This window comes from Zootoca vivipara, chromosome 2, assembly GCF_965207765.1.
Source record: "Zootoca vivipara chromosome 2, rZooViv2.hap1.1, whole genome shotgun sequence".
Lineage (NCBI taxonomy): Eukaryota > Metazoa > Chordata > Lepidosauria > Squamata > Lacertidae > Zootoca > Zootoca vivipara.
In genome coordinates this window covers 15,997,660-16,011,652 of record NC_142584.1, presented here as the reverse complement: position 1 = coordinate 16,011,652, position 13,993 = coordinate 15,997,660, and the positions used below count along the sequence as shown (strand labels likewise).

General features: G+C 45.6%; 1 protein-coding gene across 3 annotated transcripts in view; it reads right to left on the bottom strand.

The window, feature by feature from the left end:
* The window catches only part of STXBP4 (syntaxin binding protein 4), a 133,896-nt gene that overhangs the window by 78,078 nt on the left and 41,825 nt on the right, over positions 1 to 13,993 (bottom strand). For all 3 annotated transcript variants that reach the window (XM_035103825.3, XM_088661372.1, XM_088661373.1), the window contains 2 exons: positions 8,560 to 8,625; positions 6,099 to 6,275 (listed from right to left, as the gene is read on the bottom strand). In XM_035103825.3, coding sequence (XP_034959716.3) covers positions 6,099 to 6,275; positions 8,560 to 8,625 — 243 coding nt within the window. The remainder of the gene's footprint in view (positions 1 to 6,098; positions 6,276 to 8,559; positions 8,626 to 13,993) is intronic.

Here is a 13,993-nt window from a genome sequence, read left to right as displayed (position 1 = left end):
CCACCTTTGAAGGTGACTTGGAAACTTCAACTAATCCAGAATGTGGCAGATAGACTGGTGACTGGCAGTGGCCACTGGGACCATATAACACCGGTCCCGAAAGACCTACACTGGCACCCAGTACGTTTCCAAGCACAATTCAAATTGTTGCTGTTGACCTTTAAAGCTCTGAATGGCCTCGGCCCAGTATACTCTACCTCCATCATCCAGCCCAGACACTGAGCTCCAGCTCCAAGGGCCTTCTGATGGTTCCCTTGTGAAAAGTGAGGTTACAGGGAAGGAGGCAAAGGGCCTTATTAGTAGTGGCTCCTGCCCTGTGGAATGTCCTTCCATCAGATGTCAAAAAGATAAACAAATATTTGACTTTTAGAAGACATCTGAAGGCAGCCCTGTTTAGGGAAGTTTTTAATGTTTGATGTTTTATTATGTTTTAAATATTTTCCTGGGAGCTGCCCAGAGTGGCTGGGGCAACCCAATCAGATGGGCAGCATATAAATAATAAAGTTGTTGTTGTTTTTCATTCAAATAGGGCTCCTCAGAATTACAAACAAATGAACTGCCTCGCCACTGTAATGGGCAGCATTTGCTTTTCCTCCTACTGGTCCATGACATTCACTAACTTCTACAGACAGGGCCTCCGCTGAGAGTGGAGTTATAACCTGTCCCTAGATGCTGTTCCCACCCACTGGCATTGATTTACAGCTGTTTTACATTGTCCCACAGAAATGGACAGCTCCCACAGATTTCTGGGGGGGGGGAGGGAAATAATAAGGCACCCTTAATGATGGGACAAATGGAAATTATAGATGTACCTTGGTTTTCAAACAGCTTAGTTCTCGAGTGTTTTGGCTCCCGAAAGCCACAAACCCGGAAGTGACTGTTCCGGTTTGTGAACTATTTTTGGAAGCTGAACGTCCGAGGGGGCTTCTGCGGCTTCTGATTGGCTGCAGGAGCTTCTTGCAGGCAATAAGAAGCCATGCTTTGGTTTCCGAACATTTGGGAATTTGAATGGACTTCTGGAACGGATTCCGTTCGACTTCCAAGGTACGACTATACTAACACGATGCAATCCCTGAAGTCAATTGCAAAGGTTTTCAAACTGTTTCAATGAGGCAAAGGGTGCTTATTTTGAGGAACTGTGAATTTCAAAACTGAGGGACTGGAGGTGCAACCCTCCACTCTGGTCATCAAGATGCAGATACAGAAAAGTGTGATCAATGGATTAGCATGCTCTGAGGGCGTGCAATGCAGCCCCATTGCCAAGCTGGTCAGGGGCTCATCAAGACCACTCAGACACCCCAAGTCTTCTGCCTTGAGCTCCACAGTGTAATGCAAGTCAGAATTTATGCGTTTGAAATAATAAATGCATGTGCGTCAAGATGGAATGCATTATCAACCATGGCAACTACTATATCTCCTATGGATGGTCCTCCCCTGCACTGCAAATAATAATAAAAACCCAGTGGAAGCACATCACTTAAACAGAGGTAGACTAAGACACTTTAAACAGCCCCATTGTTCAATATAAATTACTTCTTCACTGAAAACCAGGAAACATGAACGCACATAATACCCATAGTTTTCTTTGTCAGATCTATGGCTGTTCTCAACATCATGAAGTCTGTTTGATTAGAAAGCTTCCTTTCCTCAAAAGGGAAATTCTAAACTGAATTAGTGTTGTGATTATAAAACGGGCAATCATCTACTGCTGCTTTTCTTAACACAGGTTATTTCTCTCTGCCCTTTCTCCTAATGTGCCCATTACCTTAAGGAGAGAGAAAAGGTGGTATTGATTTAATGCAAACTCATGGTTGCTTCAATTAAAAGGAGTGTCAGTTTGAAAGCTATACATTTTTATGGAGATAACGTAGAGAGGTGTCTTCTGTACCTTGTACTGCTGTGGTCACTGGCACCTACGCTTTTCAGGAACTGGTTTGGTTAAGACGTTAGAAAATCCAAATGCAAGGCCTTCATAACCAATGGCTTGAGCTTATAGCAGCTGGCATCCTTCTGCACTATCTGGCGGGGCCAGATGCAAAAGTGAGCGGCTTGAAGGATGACAACTCTTACTTTCTACAGAGGTGCGGATTCTTAAGTGTGGAAGATCCTCCTACCAGAAAAACAATTTCCCCTTTCCTTACCGGTGAAATCATGGCAAACCTTTCATTAGAACTTGATTAAAAATTGACATGGTTACCCAGAGAGTGGTTTAAAACTGCCTTGGCGCGAATTCAAACTCTGGGCTAAGAGATTGCCAGTGGTAAAGGAAGCCGCTCGGGCGCCGTGCCCAGGGCATAGCTGCCAAGTCTCCCGTATTCCCCGGGAAACCCCCGTTTTTCCAGCCGTTTCCTGCTGGCAGCCCGGATTTAAAAACAACAACCCGTAAATCCCCCGGATTCTTACCAGCCCGGGGAGGCTCCTTCTGCGCATGTCTGGAATCTCTGGACATGCGCAGAAGCGATTTCTGGTGCTGCAGCCATTTTGGAAATGGGCAGAGCATGCGTAGAAGCAACTTCCGGTGTCGCTCTGCCCAGTTCCAAAATGGCCGCAGCACGACTCCCAGTTCCGCGCAGCTGCTGATCCCGGATTTTTCAATTGGGAAGTTGGCACCTATGGCCCAGGGGCAGGGCGCACCGTGGGGCCTCCGGAGTCTGCCTGCCTCCTCCCACTCAGGCACCCTACAGCTGGAGGGGAGGCAGCGGGCGGACCGTTTGGGCAGCGTGGAGCCTGCGCGTGCCCATGCTATCGCATCTCTCCCAGGAGAGACGCATGGTTCGGGCGTGCTGCAGTGAGTGCCGCCCGACATTTTGTCACCCCCCTCAGTAGTGAAACCCAGGGTGGCCCGCACCCACAGCGCCCCCCTTCCTCTGCCCCTGGGGATGGCCCCCCCATGTACTAAAAAGCGGCAGATTTGCAAAACCCAAGAGCAATTGAGATTCGCTCTTTGAAAGAAGATAGCTATTCATTCAGATCTGACTTTGTTTTTGTTTGGTTTTTTTGGTTGGTTAGAGCAAAAAGTAACTTTTCTAAATAAGCACCTTTACTAGGCAGGAAGACCTGAGTCTCAAAGAGCCCAAATCATCACTGACAGCTCAAATATGCACTGAGCTGGCCTTGTAACTGAGCAAAAATTAGATTCCTTTTTCAGCAAGTGGCTCCCTTCAGTACTCTGCATGCCAAAAACAAATGAGCCCCTGACTCAAAGAGAAAGTCAAGGTAATCATGTTGCGTGGGCAGTTTGCGAAGAGGATGGGATTCACTAAATAATCTGGCCCAGCTGTGGGTTGTATCAGTCTGGATAACAAAAAAGTCAATTTGATGGGCATCTTTAAAAAAGGTAAAATGGGTTTTATATCATTTCTGGGAAATGCACAGATCAAGCTTTGGTAAACGATCTGGAGGAAATTATCTTCCAGCTGAGATATAGTTGTCAAACCAGAGTTTTATGTAATGAGATGCCTAAATTTATAGTAGACTAGCTGGCCCTGCACGCGTTGCTGTGCGTTAGTCTGCGAGATGGAGGGTAATATCCCCCCTTCATATCCCCCTGAGCCTCAGAGTCCCCCTGAGCCGAGGCGAGATACTGTGAAGAGGGCAGGTTTCATCCCTGTGTCTCCCCCCACCCTGTTGTGACCCATTACATATCCCTGCCCTCTATTCAGGCCCCCATCCCCCCCCCAGGCAGGCCCCTACCTCCACTTGGCAATGTTGGGCCTTGTTGCTGTAAAAGGCCTGTTTTCAGTTCTGCTGAGATCTTCAATACCTCTGCCGGATGGATGGATGTGAGTGGTGGATCTTGTGGTGGAGGCGGTGTTTGTGGGTGTGGTGTAAATTTCACAGGAAGGGAGGGGGTGTACTGTGGGAGGAAATGCACTTGAGGGCACTGTTTTACTTTGTTGAAAAAGAGGTCTGTACCTGCGCAGATGTGAGTTCTGAGGTATTTTTTTTCTAGGAACACTCAGGGAGCGGGCTGGATCGTGCTTAGGAACTTGCTTGTGTGCATGGAAATGCAACTTTTGACATGCCACACAATGAGTAAGGTGTATGCCTTGCCTCCGAGAAGATTGCATTTCGTGCATTGGTACGTGCATAGTTATCCCTTGATGGCTATAGCATTCAGTGCAAGGAATGGGGACATGTGTCCCTCCAGATATTGTTGGATTCCCATCAGCTCCAGAAACCCTGGTCAGGGCATCCTAGCAACACCAGGAGAGCCACAAGTTCCTCATCTAGTGGGTATTTACATGTGTGAATGCGCCAGAACTTCTGCATCATCTCAATTGTGGCGTTTCCCAGTGGAGTCTGTTCTAGCCATAGCAGAGGGCCGGAGGTTCTTTATACAGAATGGTTCTTTATACAGAATGATTTACTGCAAGGGAACGTGGGCCTATTTGTGGTACCTGCTCACACTTTGAAAGCTGGCAGCTAAAGGCTACTGGGTTCAAAATACAAATACAAGGTACCCGTATCTTCCAGAGTTACATAAATGGGAATTGACAGTTATGTGTCTTCCAGCTATGTGTGGGTCTTTCAGGATACGGCAAGACCACTGGATACAGCAAATCTATTATTACGAACCTGCACCTACACTAACCTAAATGAAAAGGCGGAAAAGAATGCTGGTTCCATAGTTGATGGTGCCTAGAAACTTTAGAACACAATTCTTGTATATGTCTTACTGAGTTCTTTCAGGCTCTGTGGTCCTGCCTTGTATTAGCTGTGCGCTTCCATGGCTGGGTTCTGTTGAAAACAGTTTCTCCATGAGAACCAAGAAGTGACCTCTCCAAACAACGGAATGGCTATTCTTTTATCTCTGCAGCCAGGATCTCCTGGGTGACACAGACACCGTTAGGCAATTTAACACGCATGCGCCTGTTTCCTTCCCACCCATCCCTTCTGCACGGCCCTGGCAACCCACGCTACACCACTCTTCAGGCTGACTCCATTAAGTGGCTATGGGATTGCAGCCCTGGTTTTCCATGTCTTGGAACACGCTCTTAAATTGAAATATTGTTCTATATTTATTATTCTGTATTTATTTATACCCCACCTTTTCCCCTGACAGAGACTCAAGGTGGCTTACAGATAAAAACAGCTAAGGACATAGAAAAAGAATCATTATAAAACCATTAAACACTGGTAGAATAACTTAACTCTTAAACTATAACGCTTTTATGCAACGTATTAGTTAATAGGAAAACCTATTTTCGAGGGAAGTAATAGTACCACTGTATTCTGCTCTGGTCAGACCTCACCTGGAGTACTGTGTCCAGTTCTGGGCACCACAGTTCAAGAAGGATACTGACAAGCTGGAACGTGTCCAGAGGAGGGCAACCAAAATGGTCAAAGGCCTGGAAACAATGCCTTATGAGGAACGGCTTAGGGAGCTGGGTATGTTTAGCCTGGAGAAGAGAAGGTTAAGGGGTGATATGATAGCCATGTTCAAATATATAAAAGGATGTCATATAGAGGAGGGTGAAAGGTTGTTTTCTGCTGCTCCAGAGAAGCGGACACAGAGCAATGGATTCAAACTACAAGAAAGAAGATTCCACCTAAACATTAGGAAGAACTTCCTGACAGTAAGAGCTGTTCGACAGTGGAATTTGCTGCCAAGAAGTGTGGTGGAGTCTCCTTCTTTGGAGGTCTTTAAGTAGAGGCTTGACAGCCATATGTCAAGAATGCTTTGATGGTGTTTCCTGCTTGGCAGGGGGTTGGACTGAATGGCCCTTGTGGTCTCTTCCAACTCTATGATTCTATGATTCTCTATGATTCTATGAAAACAAATGAGAAATCCCAGCATATTGTGGGCTTCACAATAATTAACCTTGAGCTGCGTCACATTGGCCAGTGACCACCCAAGCAAGGCTGTGGCTCAAATTTCCCCCCCGACCAAGAGAGCTCTCCAAAAAAAAGCAAGTTCATAGCTTTCGTTTCGCCCTTCCTCAGCTGCCTCCACAACACACTCTATCTATTGAATAATACAAGACAAACAGTGACCTACTTTAGGAGAACAAAAGGAAGAAAAATGAAAGACGGGATACATGACAACAGCGAGGAAAAACCATGGCAACTCTCCGAGCGGCTACTGAGGTGCTTACTTTATTTTGACCACAATGATCGCCGAGCTGAGCCCTCAGATCTGCAATTTCTACCTCAAGCAGGTGGATTACTTCCTCGTAGTCCATTTCCATGCCGCTAGCTTGCTTTTGCGCAGCTTCTGCAAGATGGATTCTGCTACGCAGGCCTCTCGCTTCCTCCACTGATGCCTTGGCTTCCTGCAGGGGGAAACCCCCCAAATATTAAAAACACGCCAACTTAATGGGGGGGGCGCAAAGAAGCAAAACCAGGGGTCAGCAAACTTTTTCAGCAGGGGGCCGGCCCACTGTCCCTCAGACCTTGGGGGGGGGGCGGACTATATTTTGGAAAAGAAGAAGAAGAACGAATTCCTATGCCCCACAAATAACCCAGAGATGCATTTTAAATAAAAGGACACATTCTACTTATGTAAAAACATGCTGATTCCCAGACAGTCCGTGGGCCAAATTTTGAAGGTGACTGGGCCGCATCCGGCCCCCGGGCCTTAGTTTGGGAACCCCTGAGCAAAACTGTTTCTGAATACGCAATTAAAAACAAATCTCTATCCTTTAATAAATAGAAGGGTTTGGGTTGTTGTTTTTTAGCCACCATGTCCTGTTGTTAGACTCCGGCTCCCATCAGCCCCAGTTTGCATGGCCAGTGGCCAGGGGACAAAGGGAGCTGTAATCCAGCAGTGTTGGCCACCCATGATCTAATCAGCATTGAAAAGCAGCTGGCAAGTCCCTTACGCACGGAATATTGCAATGCTGAAAACTGCATTGGCAGAAAGCGTGCCATGGGCTCACCCTTTGAAAACATCCGTGGGCAGAAACATCATGAATCAGCCAGATGCTGGCATATCCAGCCATGCTTTTGTTACGCCCTTTGGCTGCAACCTTGCTCCCCGGCCACTAGCCTGGTGAAAAAAAAAGGGGGGGAAGGCCTGCCTGAGAGTTTCAGAAACATTCCTGTTTATACCTGGCATGACTGCACAACGCTCCAGGAATTCTCAGCAAGAACCTACAGGCTTGACCCAAAAATATCACAAGCAAGCCCCACTTGTGCTCTTTACTGTATTGAAAATCAGGAGCAACAGCAATGTGTGAATTCACAGCTGAGGATTTTTCAGGATCTTATTTCAAGAAAAAACTTAAGGGCTTTTATCTTTTGAAGATCTCATAAACAGAATTGGACTTGTAAAAGGGTAAAAGAGTATTGAGAAATGTTCGTAATGAATTGAATGTTTAAAAGTACCTTTCCAAAAAAAAACCTGAGTCCTTTCTGTTGGGGATAATTCAGACGGATATTCCCAGGTGTGAAAAAAGTAGTAGTGCATGCTACTACTGTGGCTCATTGTTTTGTTAGGCCCCAAATGGAAAATGAGCAAGGTCCCAACCAAACAGGAATGGCAACTTAAGCTAACGGAATATGCACAGCTTGCGGACTTAAAACATAGAATAAGAGAACAAGAAGCACATATGTTTAAAGAAGATTGGAAAATGTTTATTGGATATATGGGAAATAACTGTGTACAGCTGAAAACGCTGGCAGCATTAAGATAACTTCAACAATGCAAATAAGTTTTGATGGTTGCAATAATGGAATACTGAATGCTTTAGTTTTTGTAAAATATGCAGAGATTTATGGTATGTAAAATGAACCATGGAAAGAGAAGAAGGGAAGTCAATGATATCTTAAGGATGTATAAAGGAGTACATCAAATTGTAAAACAGAAAAATTAATTAAAAATTATATATATATATATATATATATATATATATATATATATATATATATATATATCAGGAGGAGCAGCAACACATGAATTTGCAGCTGGGCAATTAATTATTATTTTCTGAAGATCTCATAAACAGAATAAGCCAACAACAGAGGATTACTGGTGTAGCATGGCAGTATAGATAGCATAGCATAATAGGAGGTAAGCAGTACGACAGCTCAGAGTTAAGAAAACATGGATGGTGGGTGTGGGGGGACAGGGTTTCCAGATTCAGAAAAGGAAGACAAAGCTTAGACTTCTCATAGCAGGATGAAGGGGAGGCTCTCATGCTGCTATTGAAAGGTATAGGGATCCTCTCCTCCCCTACATTTCGATATCCCAAAGGAAAATAAGAGTAAATATGCTGGCGCATGGTGAAAAACTTGCAAACAGAAATCAAAAGTTGGCCCAGTCAGGCAGATTGTGGTTAAAGCTGGAAGCAAAGTGTGAAAACATTGAGGACTACTGACACACCGAAACTGGCAAGCCCTGATCTGGTCAATGAACTGGCCCTGTCAAGTCATTGAGAGGAAATGAGAAATTACAGGAGCCACAGCTCTCTGCAGCAGCTAGGCAAACACTGAACTGAGAACCGCAAGGATTAAAGGTGCTAAATCATGGTTGCCACTGTCACATCGCTGGTGTCCCCCTGGGAAGAAAAAGGAAAATTCCGCAACAGCCCTGACTTGGCGGACGGTTTCACTTACTTGTTTGGCAGTTTGCAGCTCTTCAGCCAGCTGTTTTCTCCTATGTTCGGACTCGGCCAACTCTTCCTGTCAATGCAAAAGAGAGAAGAGTTAGTTAAGCAGTAAGAATTCCAAGGCTCTTTGAATCAAGGAAATCCGAATGTCATTGATGAGCATCACTTGTTGCTACAGTGAACTCTATATGCAGCTGCTAGCCAATGATTTGGGTTGAACAGGCATTCCCCTATAGAGTTCATCCACAGAGTTCAGTCTGGTGTGCAGGCTCATTTTAAACAAGCATATCCTCTGTGTTGCCTCTTCTTTCTCAATAAACTGGATGCACTTTTCTCTCTCTCCATCGGTTTATAGGTAAGTGATCTTGTAGGATCTCACAAAGTTCCTTGGCAATCTCTCTTTAAAACATTTCCTTATCTTAGCCACTCTGAACACCATTATTTCTGGCTGTGCTTTTGGACTGTGTGATTTGATTGAGATCCGAAGAACATACAGAACATTCTCCAAGAAAGACATTGTATACTGGCAGACTCTGTAGCCACCCCTTCCCAAAACAGATAGCTGTTTAACCCTATTACGGGACACGGGTGGTGCTGTGGGTTAAACCACTGAGCCTAGGGCTGGCCGATCAGAAGGTCGGCGGTTTGAATCCCCGTGACGGGGTGAGCTCCCGTTGCTCAGTCCCTGCTCCTGCCAACCTAGCAGTTCGAAAGCACAAAGTGCAAGTAGATAAATAGGTACTGCTCTGGCAGGAAGGTAAGCGGTGTTTCCATGCACTGCTCTGGTTTGCCAGAAATGGATTAGTCATGCTGGCCACATGACCCAGAAGCTGTACGCCGGATCCCTCGGCCAATAAAGCAGCATTTCTTTCTATATTGCTATCACATTTGAAGTATCAGAAATAAAGAACTTCTACTGGCCTGTCTCTTAAGGGGACCAATGAGGACCTTTTAGAAAGCAGAATTGCTCCTTCATTGCCCCAGACTGCTGACCTCATACTACTAGAGCACATTTCAGCCAAATCTCTGAAGTTCTTACTGACTTTTTGCCAGTTTTATTGTAGAGTCACAACACCCAGGAGGGAGGGCAAGATAATCTCTCCACCTCTGCTTCCAAGATAACAGAGTTATTGTTTTGCTGTTTTGATTATTTACTTGTTATTACCCTGTAATACCCTGAACCACCCTGAGATCTTATGATGAAAGGTGGTATATAAAACTAATAAATAAAATACTAATAAATAAGAGAGTGGCATTGGCCAGCTATGCCCTAGAATAACAGAATCAAAGAACTGTAGCGTTGGAAAGGACCCCAAGGGTCATCTATAGCTATATAGACTATAGTCCAGCCCCGTGCAATGCAGGAATCTCAGCTAAAGCATCCATGACAGATGGCCATCCAACCTCTGCTTAAAAACCTCCAAGGAAGGAGAGTCCACCACCTCCCAAGGGAGACCGTTCCACTGCCCAACAGCTCTTACTGTCGGAAAGTTTCTCCCATGTTTAGTCGGAATCTCCATTCTTGTAACTTGAAGCCATTGGTTCGAATCCCACCCGCCAGAGCAGGAGAAAGCAAGTTTGTCCCCTCTTCCATGTGTCAGCCCTTGAGATATTTGAAGGTGGCTATCGTATCTCATGTACAATATGAAGTCTTCTTTGTTTCCTCAATGGAAGAACTTAAGAGTCTGTTGGATCACGCCACAGGCATCTAATGGACCACTGTGAGAACAGGGTGCTCGGCTGCAGGAAACTGGCATATATAGGATGCTCCAGCCTGAGGGAACACTCTTTCATATGTGGTGGACTTGTAAAAGGGTAAAATAGTATTGAGAAATGATCCATAATGAATTGGCAAAAAAAAATGTTTAAAAGTACTCCCCCAAAAACACACCAGAGTCCTTTCAGTTGGGGATAATTCAGACTGAAATCCCCAGGTGTCATAAAAGGTGATTTATGTATGCCACTACTGCGGCCCGTGTTTCGTTAGCCCAAAAACGGAAAATGAGCGAGGTCCCAAGCAAAGAAGAATGGCAACTTAAGCTGATGGAATATGTGCAGCTTGCAGACTTTACATATAGAATAAGAGAACAAGAAGAACATACATTTAGAGAAGATTGGAAAACGTTTATTGAATATATGGTAAATCATGGATACTGCTGAAAACGCTGGCAGGATGACGATAAATTCAACAGTGTAAATTAGTTTTGATGGATGTAATAATGGAAAACCAATTGGTATAGTTTTTGTAAAATATGCAGGGATTCATGATATGTAAAATGAACCATGGACAGAGAAGAAGGGAAGTCACTGATATCTTAAGGATGTAAAATGAGTGTTTTTAATTGCAAAACAGAAAATTTAATATACATTATATTTATTTATTTAAAAAAAAAGAACAGGATGCTGGCCTGTGGGAAACTGGCAAGTAGAGAACCTGTGCATAACAGCACTCTCCCCTCCTGTGGCTTCCAGCAACCGGTATTCAGAAGCATTACTTCCTCTGACCATGGAGGTGGAGCAAAGCCAGCACAGCCATCAGGCACTGATAGCCGTATCCTCCATGAGTTTGTCCAATCCTTTGTTAAAGCCATGTTGGTGGCTATCACTGTCTCCTCCTCCTATAACTAAACTCTGTGAAGAAGCACTTCTTTTTATCTATCCTGAGGTTCGTTCCAAAGTTTGGTGCAGTGGCGCCCTCCATACATTTGTGGACTCTAACTCCCATCAGCCCCAGCCAGGATGGCCAATGGTCAGGGATCATGGGAGTTGGAGTCCAGTAATAACTGGAGAACCACAGGCTTCCCATCCCTGGGACGGGGGGGGGGTAGCAGGCAGGGCTCCTCCCCCCCAGGTAGAACTCCCTGGAACTCAGTTCCGGCACCTCTCAGGTGGGTGTCATTGCCATTATAAGAGAAGAAGAAGAGAATAAGAGTTTGGATTTGATATCCCGCTTTATCACTACCCTAAGGAGTCTCAAAGCGGCTTACATTCTCCTTTCCCTTCCTCCCCCACAACAAACACTCTGTGAGGTGAGTGGGGCTGAGAGACTTCAGGGAAGTGTGACTAGTCCAAGATCACCCAGCAGCTGCATGTGGAGGAGCGGAGACGCGAACCCGGTTCCCCAGATTACGAGTCTACCGCTCTTAACCACTACACCACACTGGCTCTCACAGGGGAGGCATTCACGGTGAGCTCCAGCACCATTTTTTCTAGGAAAAAATAGCACTGGCAGGCATATAAAAGTTGAGATGACAACAAGAAGAAATGGTTTTGGAGAGTAATAGCAGGAGCTCACATTCTACCACAAAGACTAACATTTTCAATCCCAAAGAGACAAATCAATGTGTCAGTTAATTGCAGCAAGCTATTATCATCCGACAGCTTGTCTGTAGACCAAATGAAACACAGCAGCAGCCTCATTCACCCCTCCCCTCCCACATTTCAATGGGCATGTAACAATACTACATGAACAGCATGTTACGGAATCTTCAACAAAGGAGAGTGAGCCACCACCCTAATTTTACAGGCAGTCGTCATCAGAAGGAAGGAATTATGCATACACATAGACAGACAGACACAGAAGGGGGGGGACCTTGGTCCTGAACACTCCTAGTTGCACCACCCACCCACCCCAAATTGTGACTTTATTCTGAGGGTTGACTGCAACACCACCAATTCCAGGTGCTACAACAGGGTAGGGCAGGGCGATATATCGTCCAAAACCAGTTTGAAGTCCATAGCATGATATCGGTTTCATAGTTTTTGACCTGGCAATATATTGCGAATCATGATGTGTCTGTATGTGCTAAGCAAAAATCACAATGTGGGGGAAACCATGAAGTCAGCCAATGCCTCTACATAAAGGTAAAGGTACCCCTGAGCATTAGGTCCAGTTGCGGACGACTCTGGGGTTGTGGCGCTCATCTCACTCTATAGGCAGAGGGAGCCTGCAACTGTCCGCAGACAGTTTCCAGGTCATGTGGCCAGCATGACTAAGCCGCTTCTGGCGAACCAGAGCAGCGCATGGAAATGCCGTTTACCTTCCCGCCGGAGCAGTACCTATTTATCTAATTGCACTTGACGTGCTTTCGAACTGCTAGGTAGGCAGGAGCTGGGACCAAACAATGAGAGCTCACCCCATCACAGGGATTCGAACTGCCGACCTTCTGATCGGCAAGCCCTAGGCTCTGTGGTTTAGACCAGAGCGCCACCCGCGTCCCTCTACATAGCTCCATCCTTATTTCAGACATTGTGCTTTATCAGCAGATTGCAATGTTTAGCTGGCAATATATATGACGATGTTGAAAACCAGGCATCGCCCAGTCCTACAACAGGGGATGTGACTCACTGCCAGCAACTCTTGCTTACGGGCCTGAGTTAGGGTGCCAGTGCTGCAGTTTTAAAATCAGGGCATCCCTATGCAAACCCCCAGCACAGTGCAGGTTTTTCCTCTTTCTTACAATGACAAAGAGCGCTGGGAACTCAGTCCTGAAAGCCAGCCCTCTAATCTAGCAGCTCTTAGAATCATAGAATCATAGAGTTGGAAAAGACCACAAGGGCCATCCAGTCCAACCCCCTGCCAAGCAGGAAACACCATCAAAGCATTCTTGACATATGGCTGTCAAGCCTCTGCTTAAAGACCTCCAAAAAAGGAGACTTCACCACATTCCTTGGAAGCAAATTCCACTGCCGAACAGCTCTTACTGTCAGGAAGTTCTTCCTAATGTTTAGGTGGATTCTTCTTTCTTGTAGTTTGAATCCATTGCTCCGTGTCCACTTCTCTGGAGCAGCAGAAAACAACCTTTCTCCCTCCTCTATATGACATCCTTTGATATATTTGAACATGGCTATCATATCACCCCTTAACCTTCTCTTCTCCAGGCTAAACATACCCAGCTCCCTAAGCCGTTCCTCATAAGGCATCGTTTCCAGGCCTTTGACCATTTTGGTTGCCCTCTTCTGGACACATTCCAGCTTGTCAGTATCCTTCTTGAACTGTGGTGCCCAGAACTGGACACAGTACTCCAGGTGAGGTCTAACCAGAGCAGAATACAGTGGTACTATTACTTCCCTTGATCTAGATGCTATACTCTTCCTTCCATCTCACATGCTTGGGGTGGCAAAAGTTGTGATTGTGCAGTTCTAAGGGAGCAGCGCTCGGCGCATGTCTGAGACGACTTCATTTTCAGTGGGTCACATTTCCCAGGACATTCAACACAGATTTAAGGCAAAACTCCAGCTTTCCCGGGTCACTAATCCAGTGCTGCCAACACCACAGACTGCACTCGTTCCCATTAATATCTATGTGCTGTGCATGTGTTTGCAGAAGCAGGAGTTCTCTGGCTCCAGGAGATGAAGCTGCTTTGTGAGCACTGCCAGGCTTGCAGGCTCTTAGATCACCAGTCCAGACCTCTGATCAATAGCAATTATTTACTTCACAG